General features: G+C 37.6%; 3 protein-coding genes across 3 annotated transcripts; 2 read left to right on the forward strand and 1 right to left on the reverse strand.

Moving 5' to 3' along the window:
* The first annotated feature begins 199 nt into the window (after positions 1 to 199).
* Positions 200 to 2,905, forward strand: LOC103999616 (calmodulin). Its single transcript, XM_009421411.2, has 2 exons — positions 200 to 420; positions 2,238 to 2,905. Exons 1-2 carry the CDS (start codon positions 345 to 347, stop codon positions 2,609 to 2,611), a joined length of 450 nt encoding a protein of 149 aa, XP_009419686.1. The 5' UTR covers positions 200 to 344; the 3' UTR covers positions 2,612 to 2,905.
* A 775-nt stretch (positions 2,906 to 3,680) lies between these two features.
* Positions 3,681 to 6,153, reverse strand: LOC103999618 (magnesium-protoporphyrin IX monomethyl ester [oxidative] cyclase, chloroplastic). Its single transcript, XM_065085905.1, has 5 exons — positions 5,652 to 6,153; positions 5,357 to 5,421; positions 4,923 to 5,250; positions 4,724 to 4,822; positions 3,681 to 4,105 (listed from the first exon to the last, which is right to left on the reverse strand). Exons 1-5 carry the CDS (start codon positions 6,117 to 6,119, stop codon positions 3,842 to 3,844), a joined length of 1,224 nt encoding a protein of 407 aa, XP_064941977.1. The 5' UTR covers positions 6,120 to 6,153; the 3' UTR covers positions 3,681 to 3,841.
* Positions 6,154 to 6,974: 821 nt separating this feature from the next.
* Positions 6,975 to 11,679, forward strand: LOC103999619 (UDP-rhamnose/UDP-galactose transporter 5). Its single transcript, XM_009421414.3, has 6 exons — positions 6,975 to 7,171; positions 8,297 to 8,506; positions 10,155 to 10,339; positions 10,429 to 10,629; positions 10,777 to 10,938; positions 11,106 to 11,679. Exons 2-6 carry the CDS (start codon positions 8,377 to 8,379, stop codon positions 11,433 to 11,435), a joined length of 1,008 nt encoding a protein of 335 aa, XP_009419689.1. The 5' UTR covers positions 6,975 to 7,171; positions 8,297 to 8,376; the 3' UTR covers positions 11,436 to 11,679.
* The last annotated feature ends 740 nt before the right edge of the window (positions 11,680 to 12,419 follow it).

The raw sequence follows: 12,419 nt of genomic DNA on the forward strand, positions 1-12,419 counted from the left end.
TCGGAACTATTTCCCAACTTCACACGTTGTTAACAAACATCGTCTAATTGGGACCGTTGCCTAACGATCAGACGGTCAGAATGTCGCCAAGTATACACTAGAAAATGAGAAAAGTGGAGGAGTAAATTGTCATTTTGGACCGTTAAAGGTCCATCGGATACTTTTTAACCTTAAAACAGCGATGACGTCCGTTACGGGACCGTCGACGTGCCGTTGATCGATGGGGCTTCTATAAAGGCGGGCGTCGGAGTGCTTTGAGATCTCGCTTTTGCCTCTTCCTCTTACTTCCCCTTCCTTCACTGCGGGTCTCCGGATCGCTCTTGCACTCGATCCCCTGAGGAGGAATGGCGGAGCAGCTCACCGACGACCAGATCTCGGAGTTCAAGGAGGCCTTCAGCTTGTTCGACAAAGACGGAGATGGTTAGATCCCGTCGATCCGATGCTAATCGTTTGTATTACTAATTTCTGTCTCTTGCTTGATTGTCATTTCGATTTTTGTGTACTTTTGCCGATTCTTGGATGCTTGTGGTTGTTCTGCTTTCTGTTGGAGCAGAGTGATTTTTGGTTTATTCATTCTGTCCCCACTAGATTGTTCCTGTGATTCTTTATATTTTCCTTTGTTTTTCTACGTATAGTGATCCATTGTGCTTACATTAGGGTTCATCAGTGGTGTAATGTGGGTTTTAGGTTTTGTTGTACGAGTCTTTCTGGTTGTATCTTTTAGTAATGGAGCAAAATTCATCTGCGAAAACATTTATTATACCTTCCTCTCAAGATTTAGGGTTTTCAAAATGTGAGAAATATTACGTTGCTTTAGAAATATATCTTCTTACAAAGTGAGAAAAACAAACAATAATGTAAACAGGTTTGTCTTAACAGCAAATTTTATACCTTATATATTTAGGTGAACCTACAAGTTCTTATGTTAGGTGAGATTCTTATCTTATATATTTAGAAAAACAAACAATAAAAGTTTGTCTTATCACCTTTTGTCCAAGCTAGCAAGTCCGTCTCCTGGTGTTACCCTCACATGATTGATGTGCCATATTGGATGATTAAACAATGAAAGATAGGTACTTTAAAGTTGGGAAATCGGTGAAAATAATGGTTGGTTTAGTTGATGCAATGCCAACCAAAAAAAAAAAAATGATAATTTACTTTTAAAAGATAACTTATAGCAGGCTCAACTACCAGTTTCTTGGAAAAAGATAAATAAGATTTGTGAGGAATGCAATTAAGATGTGATAAAGGGGGACTGAGATCCATAATCCTCATCGACTTGCCACCTATATAAAACTGGTACGGCTTGATATCTATATCACAATTCTATATCTGTTGCAAAACTAGTACGTACACTTATGGACAGCAAAAACAGTACTATGACACATGGTTAAAAGGGGACAATATATACACACACTACGAAGATCCAGGCCATAATTGGAGAGTGGTAAATGTTGAAATTTGCACTCGAAGAATTTAAACAAGTTAAATGACTTCATTGAAGTACCAAACTGCTGTCAGACTAGCAAGTTGTTTACAAGCAGTTTATTTTTGGCTTAATGTGTAAACAATCAAATTCTTTCTTGTTTAGTTCCTTCAATAAATAAGCCGAGTTTGAGCCTTGCCTACTATGCAATATGTAGTTATGATATATAAATTAACATTTTTCTTTATAGTAACAAAATTTTTGTTTGTTGCGACTAGCCAAACTTACTAATGTGCATTGTTATAAAGAAGAAGGAAAATTGTAACTGTTTTAGCTTGAATTAAGAAAGTCTATATACTTGTGAAAGACTTAATTAGCCTTAAGCTCTCAGTGATCTGCTAAATGGGCTGATCTTCAACAGAGCAGCAATGCTTGCAATCAGATGAGCTGGCTTGATGGGCTTGAGCTAGGGCTAGCTTGGTGGAGCTCAGCTAGTTTACACTCTTAATTTTAAGATACTAATGCATGCTAATACAGCTTCTGAACCATTTGTGGAAATGAGTGTTATACAAATATACTATATATTTTATTATGTTTTATTTGGTTTAGCAAGTTTCTAAATCTACACATTTGCTAGTTTTATCCTGTATGCTTCTGACAAGCTTTGAAAAGTTTTAACTTCTGTTATTCGCTGTAGATCTATCAATGACTGGAGCAGAAATCCTTATTTGGAATTTTCTTTTCGTGTTAAATGGGATAAACTTTGCTCCAAATTTTAGTAGTGTATTTATTCTTTTTGGAATTTTAACAGGTTGCATCACCACTAAGGAGCTTGGGACTGTGATGCGTTCTCTAGGCCAGAACCCTACAGAAGCAGAGTTACAGGACATGATAAATGAGGTTGATGCAGATGGTAATGGGACGATTGACTTTCCTGAGTTTCTCAATTTGATGGCTCGCAAGATGAAGGATACTGACTCCGAAGAGGAGCTGAAGGAAGCCTTCAGAGTTTTTGACAAGGACCAAAATGGTTTTATCTCTGCTGCTGAACTCCGTCATGTCATGACAAACCTCGGTGAGAAGTTGACGGATGAAGAAGTTGATGAGATGATTCGTGAAGCTGATGTCGATGGTGATGGTCAAATCAATTATGATGAGTTTGTGAAAATCATGATGGCAAAATGAGTCATCAGAGAATAAAATAAATTGTGACTATGCCTATCCAGGTAGTTATCTCAATAATCATGTTTACTAGATTGCTCGGCCTTCTTCCCCCTTTATCTCTGTTCATGTGTGGTTCTGTTGTGCTAGGTTGCCTATGTATGAAACCTGCTTTACTTATGGTGCTATGAGTTTTGCTTGGATGTAATATGTGGACAATTGTTTCGTCTTTTATTCAACTCTCCCAACTTGTAACAAGGAAGACATCATGTCACTTGGTTAATTATATATGCAACTCTTCTTTGTTTTTTTCCTTTATGATTATGCTGTAACTAATGCTGCAGTGATGCTACTCAATTGCTGCTTGGCATGCTTGAATTGATTTGTGCGGATTCAGGCTAAAACACATCTGAACCCCTTCCAATCCCAGAACTCTTGGTTTGTCGAAGCCTTCTGTACTGAGTAACCCGTTTAATACTTTAGCAGTCAATTTGCTTCAGATCCAGGAAGTAGTAGATCATTCAGTACCACCAGGTTGCATATGTAAAATATAAAATGTCTTAAAATACTGTCCTACCATCAAGAAACTAATGGATTTTTGTCGACTAGCATATGCCATGTGTAGTTATAATCTGATAAAATTTTCCATTTTTTTGCTTCCCTTAGAAAATAGTTTTTACAAAGCAGAAAAATCTATGTGGGTGACAAGTTCTGTGCATCATATCTAGCTATTGCTTGGATGAAATATATTTTTCCATTAATCATTTTCCTGGACAACATTTTGCAACTTTCTGTTCAGTATATCATTTTCTGATGGCCTTGTTACAACTGTCTTTTGGTCAGCATTCCATTTTCTGGTGGCCTTGTTTGTGGCTTCTTGACGCAATTACATTACTCGGGTTGATCCTAATTTCTTTACAAAATACACTGCTTAAATTAGATGTTGGGAACTGAGTTTTTTTCTGAGAAAAAAAAGAGATTTATGTAATGTCTAGGAACTTAGTGCATGCCTGTGAGAGCACAAGCAACAAGATCATGGTGTTTCAGGTTATTCAAATAGTGACGCTTGAAATTGCAGTATCTACTCTCAATGTGCTTGAACCAGCTTGTGCTGGACAAATTGTTCTGGATCAGTTGATATTACATGACTGAAACATGCATCAATATGTTTTCAACTGGTAATAAGAGTACACTGAAAGATATCAGTTGTATGTTTGAACAATTGATGCATACTCAGCTAGTCTTCTACAAGAATCAGTAAACAATTTGGGCTTCAAAATCAGCGAAGTCAACAGATCCAGACTCAACAGGGGGCATGAGGTAGGCAGCCACAAGCTCAGACACCAGTCCAGCAATGAGAGGTATCCTCTTCAAGTTCTTCACCACAGGAATATCCTGGCTCTCACCAACGGCAACCAGCTTCTCATTGATCTCCACCATTCTATCCAGCTTCCTCTTGAACTCGGGGTTTTCGACATCCAAAACAGCTGGGAAAATCCTCGCGGTTGTGCGGTTTGTCTGCGACCATCAATTTGGCAATGTGAGTACCCAAGTAAACATCAATTTGTACTATGACACTGACTTACAGAATTTAGTTTTTGCATATGAGTGAGTGTGCCATATGACATTATAAATCTGTTCCTCTAAGTCTCTCCTAGAAAAGAAGTTCATATATTATCATCTGATGACAAAAGCTAGTGCTGCATCATGACATGTATTGTAGTCTTACCACTTGTTATCATTCTTTCATGAGTAGGAAGAGTATAAGAGAATTCCTGTTCATCTACAATTGTGTCACAATCTGTTGTCTGGATGTGTGATCAGCTGCTTTAGAGTCTGATAAATAAAAGAGGAAGGGTATTTTTTTCTTTTGTCTCCTAATTAGATTATAACTGTGTTAAAGTATCAAAGTTCCATGCCACAGTCAATTTGTATTTTTGGCATGCATCACATTTTTTTTCTCTCCTTGCAGTTGAAAATCTTCATTTGTATATAAAAATCTCAGCTCCTTCTGATCCTTGAGAATTCAGTAAGTTAGAAGGATGCTCATGGCAGCATAGAATGCCAAGTTTTCCTCTGTGTGCTTGCTATCTGGTTAATAAATAAGCAAAGCTGAACTGGCTATATTAGGATTACCTCAATGATGACATGCATGTCGAATTCTTTGGTGTCGAGGCCAATTCCTTCATAGAAAGCTGTTCGCTGGCAATCATTCAGGTACATGGTCACATAGACCTGCCATAATTGTGAGTTTGATGCAAACAGTTCTCATTAGCTTTGATAATGAAAGACCTCATTGCCTAATATGGTGTTGACAGGAAAAAGAGAGAAATACCGAGAGGCAGAAGAATCGAGACCACAGCTTGGCCTTCCAGTCATTAAGGAACTGTGGCTGTGCTTTGAGCAAAGCAGAGAAGAAGTCTCCATGCCTGTTCTCATCCTGGCACCAGTTCTCAAAGTACTTGAAGATTGGATAGAGTTGGAATTCAGGATTGGCCTTCAGGTGCCTGTATATGGTGATGTATCTCCAGTACCCAATCTTTTCAGATAGGTATGTTGCATAGAAGATGAACTTTGGCTTGAAGAATGTGTACTTCCTAGCCTTTGTCAGGAAACCCAGATCCAATGCCAAGTTGAAATCAGAAAGCCCTTTGTTCAGAAATCTGCATAAGTTTACAATCCCAAGATTAGGAATGTGATGCATCCAAGGCTACATGTCACAAGAAAATAATGGCTCTTTAAAGTAGAATGACCAGCTGCTCTACTTACCCAGCATGCCTGGCTTCATCTCTGGACATGAGGGAGAAGATCTCAGCCACAACAGGGTTGGTTTTCTGTCTCCAGATTTTTGTCGAAGGTTAGTGACAAAAAAAACTATTCCAATTATTATTTGATGATTAATGTGATGAAATAATAATAAAAATGTAGGTTTTGGTAAATTCACAGGAAGCAGCTACTGTTGTCTTCGAGAAAGAACTCATTCAAAGATTACAACTTTGACACAGAGCAAAGCTATTATTGGAAGCTCAGACTGCTAAAAGAGAATGAGGATGAAGGGTCCGACCTTGAGCCTTCGCCCGAGCTCCTTGTAGAGCAAGAAGCCAGAGAACTCGGCGGTGCACGACCGCTCCAAGAACTCCACGAAGATCTGCCTCAGAGGCCCCTGCATCTTGTCCGCCGCTTCCTTGAACTCGGGGTTGCGGACGAAGTGCGTCTGGTTGTAGTCGGTCTTGAACTCGTTGAGCAGCGCCTCGAACTCCGCCTGGTTCAGCTTCTTGTTAATCTCGGTGTTGAACAGCTGCTCCATCTCGTCGAAGTCCGTGGTGTAGAACCTGGGCGTCAGCAGTGTCTCGTTTATCTCGGTCTTGCCCGACTTCTTCTTCTTAGGCGCGGCGGCAGCAGTGGCGCCGGACTGCGAAGAAGCCAAGACTCTGAGTTGGGAGCTGCGAGGCCTCAAGGTGCCACCTTTTCTGAACTTGGAGATGGGGTTGATGGGCTTCATGAGAGCCAGCTCTGCTGCTGCTGCTGCCATTTTTGCTGCCTCTTAGAATGAGCTTTGAGGGAATTGGTAAGGGTTTGAGGCTATAAGAAGACGAGAGGCAGCAAATCTTTGAACTGGAGGGATTGGGGCTCTCATCCATGAAATCTATAGCTTCTAATGAGATGGTGGCATGTGTCAAGAGACCCATTTGGTGTGCAGTCGGATAGAATTAGAAGCATTGGCCAGTATAGATACAGATGTCCATGCTGACGACACCTGGTCGAGAATACAGTTTATTTTTGGTTGTGGTAGTAAGTTAATTTAATTTAATTTTTGTTAGGGTTGTGCTTGAATGTAGTTGTCATCTAAAATAAGTTTAAATTATGCAATTTTTTTTATCGGAATGTTGCTCAATTAAGATAATGAGATGGAAGATAATTATCAAAATTTATATAAAAAATAACTTCTTTTTGCATGTCTATTGATCATATTTTGGAAATAGTCTAATTTCTTCCTCCAATTTAATATAGTAAATACATCTCCAAATAATTAAACCCTTAAAGTATGTCTCTTGGCATCCATTCAATAAATTATAATTAATCATTACTAATTATTCCCAAATGCCTAAACTATTGTTGTTATCCACATTCATCGTTCTATTATCTATTTTCATCTCTCTTCTTTTTCACCTTTCTTTTCATGCTTTAATCGTATTTCTAAAGATTATTATTAAACATCAGCATATACCTTGACATAAACAAATAAACATAAATTTCAAGGGATAAATAATTATTTTCGAAAAATATGAACTTAAATTCAAAGAGATAAATATAAAAATCACTAATTTTGAAGGTGTATAATTTATATTATATATATACATATATACTTATATATAATTTCCGAGGACCAAAAGAGAGGGAAAAAAAAAAAGCAAGAAAAGAAATCGAGAGGCGAACAGAAGAAGAAGGAATCCCCGCTGCTGCCGAACGCGCCTCAGATCGGAACGCTCGGTTAGGTTCCTTACGCGATCGAATGCGTCGGTGCAGGAGGCGCGGGTCCACGATTTGCCCGAGCTAGGTTTTGATCTTTCTCGGCCGGATCCGGTGAGTTGGATCTGTTATACGTCGGACGATCGTCGTTGTTTCTACCTTTATTCTGAATTCTCTTCATTCTTTCCGATCTTGGACGATTCCGATGTGCTTGTGGGTGCGTGAGCAGTGGAATCGCTGTGGGGGCTTTGTCGTTATGATCTGAAATGGTTTCTTGATTCTTACGAGGAAGCAGTCGGTGACGAATCTGCCGGACTAATATTTTCTTGAGGTTTTTTCGGATTAAGAGAAAGGGGCTTTGTGAAGGGTGTGAAGATGTAGAAAAGGGAGAAAAGGAGAGTAACGAGGGATCAAGGATTCAAGATTCGACTTAAATAAGTCTTTATACCCTGACTATGCAAGTGAATTTTGGGTAGTTGAACTGTCGAGATCGATGTACTTTATAGGGTTTTTTACCCTATTCCTGGTGGGGTATTAGGGTTCTTGCATCATTTGCATGAATCGTATCAACGAACTCGACAGTCACTCTGACTTCGGTGGCTTTTCCTTCTCATAGACATGCCTGTAGATCTTTATTGACTGTAATGTGATGATTCCTTGATAGCATCGCAAGGCATTTGAAGGCTGACTTTATCTTAAGATGCCGTACAATTGGGCGGTCAAGATTAAGTTGCACGTACTTCGATGGATATAGCTTAAAATCCGTCCTTTAAATAGTGTTAGACATATTCCATTGTTAAGTAGAATTGTTTTGTTTACCTGCGAAAGCTAATCACTGTTTTGTCTGCTTCATCTGTTCATGACGCATGCTTTTACAGGTTAAGTGGAGCTGTCCTGACGATCCTATATTTTATGTCCCTATTGGGCATTTTGGCCCCTATAATAAGTCTAACATCTGGAGGTTTTCTGTCAGTGGAGTAGAGCTGCCTCTGGACTACTTTCTTTCATTTCTAGTGCCTCTGAGATCAATGTATAAATAAATGGAGAAATAGACATATTAAAGGAATCACAATTTTTTGTACATTGAAACCATGATGCAATAGAAGTTGATAACAATTGAAGGATTGAAAATCTAAGTGGAAATTTTGAGGATATCTGCTGAGATCAGTGCCTTTTGAAATGCATTTATTGTTCATAACGAGTAATTGACTTTGTTTGAGCTGGTGGTTTCTGATGTAGGTTCATCCGTGTTGCTATGCAAGCCATCGTTTGGAGATTTATAAACTACTAAGCTTGACCGGTAGTACACAATCGACGCCATGGCACCTGCAAGCAAGAGTGATAGGAAGGCACCGTTAGATGCAGCTGCTTGGATGTTCAATATTCTAACATCTGTTGGAGTTATCATGGTCAACAAGGCCTTAATGGCTACTCATCAATTCAGTTTCGGTAAGCCCATAGAAATTTCCTTTTTATGATTTTCTCATAATATTTAGGGCATAAAACAAGTAGATATCTAAAAAATTCCATGCTTGTAAGAAACAGTGTCCCATTTTCATTATGTACAATTCTTATTGAGTTAAGTGTTCCTTGGTGAGAAATTATGCCAGATTCCTTGTTTTCTCTTTAATGATTATGTTATCTTGAAACTATAGACATTAAAAGATTAATGTCTCTTGATATTTTGCTTTTTTTTTTTTTTTCTTTGTATGAAAATTTGGAAGTTTAATCTCTATATTGTTGCAATTGTGCTATTTATTGCTGATTTTTGGATTTTCAGCTGATCTGTTCAATGTTATTCTGTTTTTTTTTTGTGCATTGTAAATACTAAATAGTACTTTTGACAGGTATGGTTTATGCTCAACAGTTATGTAACATTATATTCTGCTCTCTTATATTAGGTGTCCATGTCTACTAAGGTGTTCCTTTCATCTAATATTTTTTTACCACATGAACTACTACAGTTCTTCAGCAATTCATACTTGACAGCATTTAGCCATTTTCTTTGGTATATCTTCTGACCTTTTTGCATAAGGTGCTGTCGCTGTAGACTGGATATTTCTAATTGTTGTTTCATGTCAATCCACTAGTTCAAGCTGCTGTTGTCTTAGTCATTGTATGCAAATATTCTACACAAACAGTTATATAAAAAATGAAAACATCAATTATGAAACACAATAATCAGAAAACTTGTTATATAAAAACAATTAACTTTTCACCATTATTTAGATTCAACTGCAACTTATGTCAATGTTTAGCATAAGTCACAAGCGAAATGGATGTGTATTTCTGCATGCTTATATAACTTTGTAAATCAAGGTAAATATAATAAACAAGTCTAATAAACCAAGGAAGTTGGTTTATGAATTTTATGAATAGCATTGAAAATAATGCTATATGAAGCAGAGTCCATAAATATCACCTGTAATTCTTTGGCAGTGCCCTTCCATTTTGTAAATGTACCTTTCATTGCTTGCCTCAGTGTAACAATATGTCCTATGCATCACAAGTTACTGACATAAACCAATACTAGTGAGTTATTAATTAGTTGTGATCAATAGCTATTTATTTACTTTAGGTTGTTCTTTATAAAACTTTGATAATAAATCAACGGGAGATGAATAAAATTTCAGTTGAAAAAAATGATGCATAAAGAATTCTTAAATCTCAACTCTAGTACTGTCTAATGGCATGTATATAAAATTTTACTATCTAGTCTAGTGAAAATTGAATAATTTATACTTTTGCAACCACAATCCTTTATTAGGTCTTGACTGCTTTATGATTTTAAGATCCTGAATTTAGATGACTAAATTGCTTTGGAATAACAATTTATCTTTGCTTTTGAATTTTTCCTCGTCCTTTGATTTAGGTGGAGAAAGTGCTTTGTATACTAACTCTGCTTTGCTCTTGAATTGTTCCTCATACTTGCTTTGAAAATGAAATCCTTAGCAAATATAAAATTGAGAAAATTGATAAATTTATAAACTCCATTGGTGAAGTTCCTTACTTCAACGTTAGTTTTAATTTCATTTAACTCTTACAAGTGTTTTTGCTTGTTTTATAACTCTTTTGTGATGCACCGTCTTAACTGCAGCTACAACATTAACTGGTCTGCACTTTGTCGCAACCACACTCATGACTATTGTATTTAAGTGGCTGGGATACATTCAAACCTCTCATTTACCTTTATCTGAGCTTATAAAATATGTATTTTTTGCAAACTTATCAATCGTCGGGATGAATGTTAGTCTGATGTGGAATTCCGTCGGATTTTATCAGGTTCGTTCTGATCACAGACTATGGTTTCCACTGTCTTAGGTATGGAAAATAATTTCACAAAGTGACAAACTTTTGTAATGTCATGACAGATTGCGAAGCTGAGTATGATTCCAGTATCATGTCTTCTTGAGGTTGTGTTTGATAAGATTCGTTATTCTAGGGCAACAAAGCTCAGCATAGTGGTGGTTCTTGTTGGAGTTGCTATATGCACAGTTACTGATGTGAGCGTGAATTCTAGAGGGCTCATAGCTGCGACCATAGCAGTTTGGAGCACTTCTTTGCAACAATATGTGAGTAAATAAATATGCAGATTGCTAAATGCTCTCTCATTTGTGCATTGTTGATAATGTTTTCTTGCATAGCGTATAGACTGAGTGGTTTTTTTAATTTTTTTTTTTTTAAATTCGGATGCTGATTGTATTCACTGGCTTATGTAGTATGTGCATTCTCTTCAAAAGAAATACTCTCTCGGATCGTTCAACCTCATCGGGCATACTGCTCCAGCTCAGGCGATGTCGCTGTTGATGTTAGGGCCTTTTGTTGATTATTGGTTAACAAGCAAAAGGGTGGATGCATTTGATTACAACGTAACCGTAGTGGTAAGTACCTGATGGTGTTTTCAAACTGCCAACTTTTATGGTGGCTCCTTGTGTATGTTCTCTCCTATGTTATGATTTGTTTTCATAATAAAAATTGACTCCTATAATATTTGCTGTTTTCTGCAAACACTTCATCTATTAACTCCTTTAACATTTGTGTGCTGCAGTTCTTCATCTTTCTGTCATGCATCATTGCTGTAGGGACCAACCTTAGCCAGTTCATCTGCATCGGACGATTCACAGCAGTGTCATTTCAGGTCCTTGGGCACATGAAGACGATCCTCGTCTTAGTTTTGGGATTCTTCTTATTTGGAAGGGAGGGTCTCAATTTACAGGTAATCTTCGGAATGATCTTAGCAGTAATAGGTATGTTGTGGTACGGAAATGCATCGTCGAAACCAGGGGGGAAAGAGCGATGGAGTTACTCATTGCCCATTGACAAATCTCAGAAGCACGGACTGCTCTCAGAATCAGGAGAACACGATGGCAAAGTTTGATCTAATTTTCTTCCATCATCCCACATGTTGAATCCTAAGCTGAGAGCAGTCTTTGGCACATGCAGTAGAACCGAAAAGAAGTTGCTGGGGGTTTCCTTCTTCACCTTTGTATTGTTTTAGGATTCCCTCAGGTTATGCTGACTGAGGCACTACAATTTTTCATTCTTTTCTATGGAATTCTTTCTTCCTGACACGTTTATTATTTATATTAGAGGAGAAAAATTCTCCATCCCGTTTTATTATATATCTTATTTTTGTTGTAATATATGGACGTTCCATTCATAAAATGTTGAGGGATATATATATATATATATATATATATATATATATATATATATAGCTGCTCATCAAGATAAGCAGCTTCTCTTCACTGCTACATATGGACTGCAGCCAAACTGCTACATATGGACTGCAGCCAAATTGTTGTCTCGGGAAAACTGAACGGTTCAGAATCGGTTCCACATTGAACTGGAAATTTTTCTTAACCTCCAAAATTGAGCTGAACCAATCCACCTCCTTTCATATATAATGATAAATCGAACGAAATCTTGCATCTCATGGGATAAGCTAAAATTCTACAATTTCCAAGTTTAAAAGCATCATGCAGTCGTTCTGGCTTAGCAATAGCTGTATGATAGAATAGAACACAGTAAATGCCACAGTTTCAACATACCATCGTCCGTCTTGCTACGTAGATAATCACCCATCACGAATCAAGCACTGTTTGCTGTAACGGCTACTCCAAGCCATAACCATCAATTGGCTAATCAGAGCAAGCAAAAAGACTTGGCATTTTGGTTTACAAGGAAAAATAATATGACTATGAACATTACACTCCAAGAAAAGACATGCAGACGAAGACCAAAAACTGACCGGCTAATATCAACATCCAATATCGAAAGCACCATAACCCTAATTGCAAGTAATTTACCCTTGAACATTGCACTCCACGAGAGGAAACATGCAGAGAAGACTGATCCGCGA

This window comes from Musa acuminata, chromosome BXJ1-10, assembly GCF_036884655.1.
Source record: "Musa acuminata AAA Group cultivar baxijiao chromosome BXJ1-10, Cavendish_Baxijiao_AAA, whole genome shotgun sequence".
Taxonomy (NCBI): Eukaryota; Viridiplantae; Streptophyta; class Magnoliopsida; order Zingiberales; family Musaceae; genus Musa; species Musa acuminata.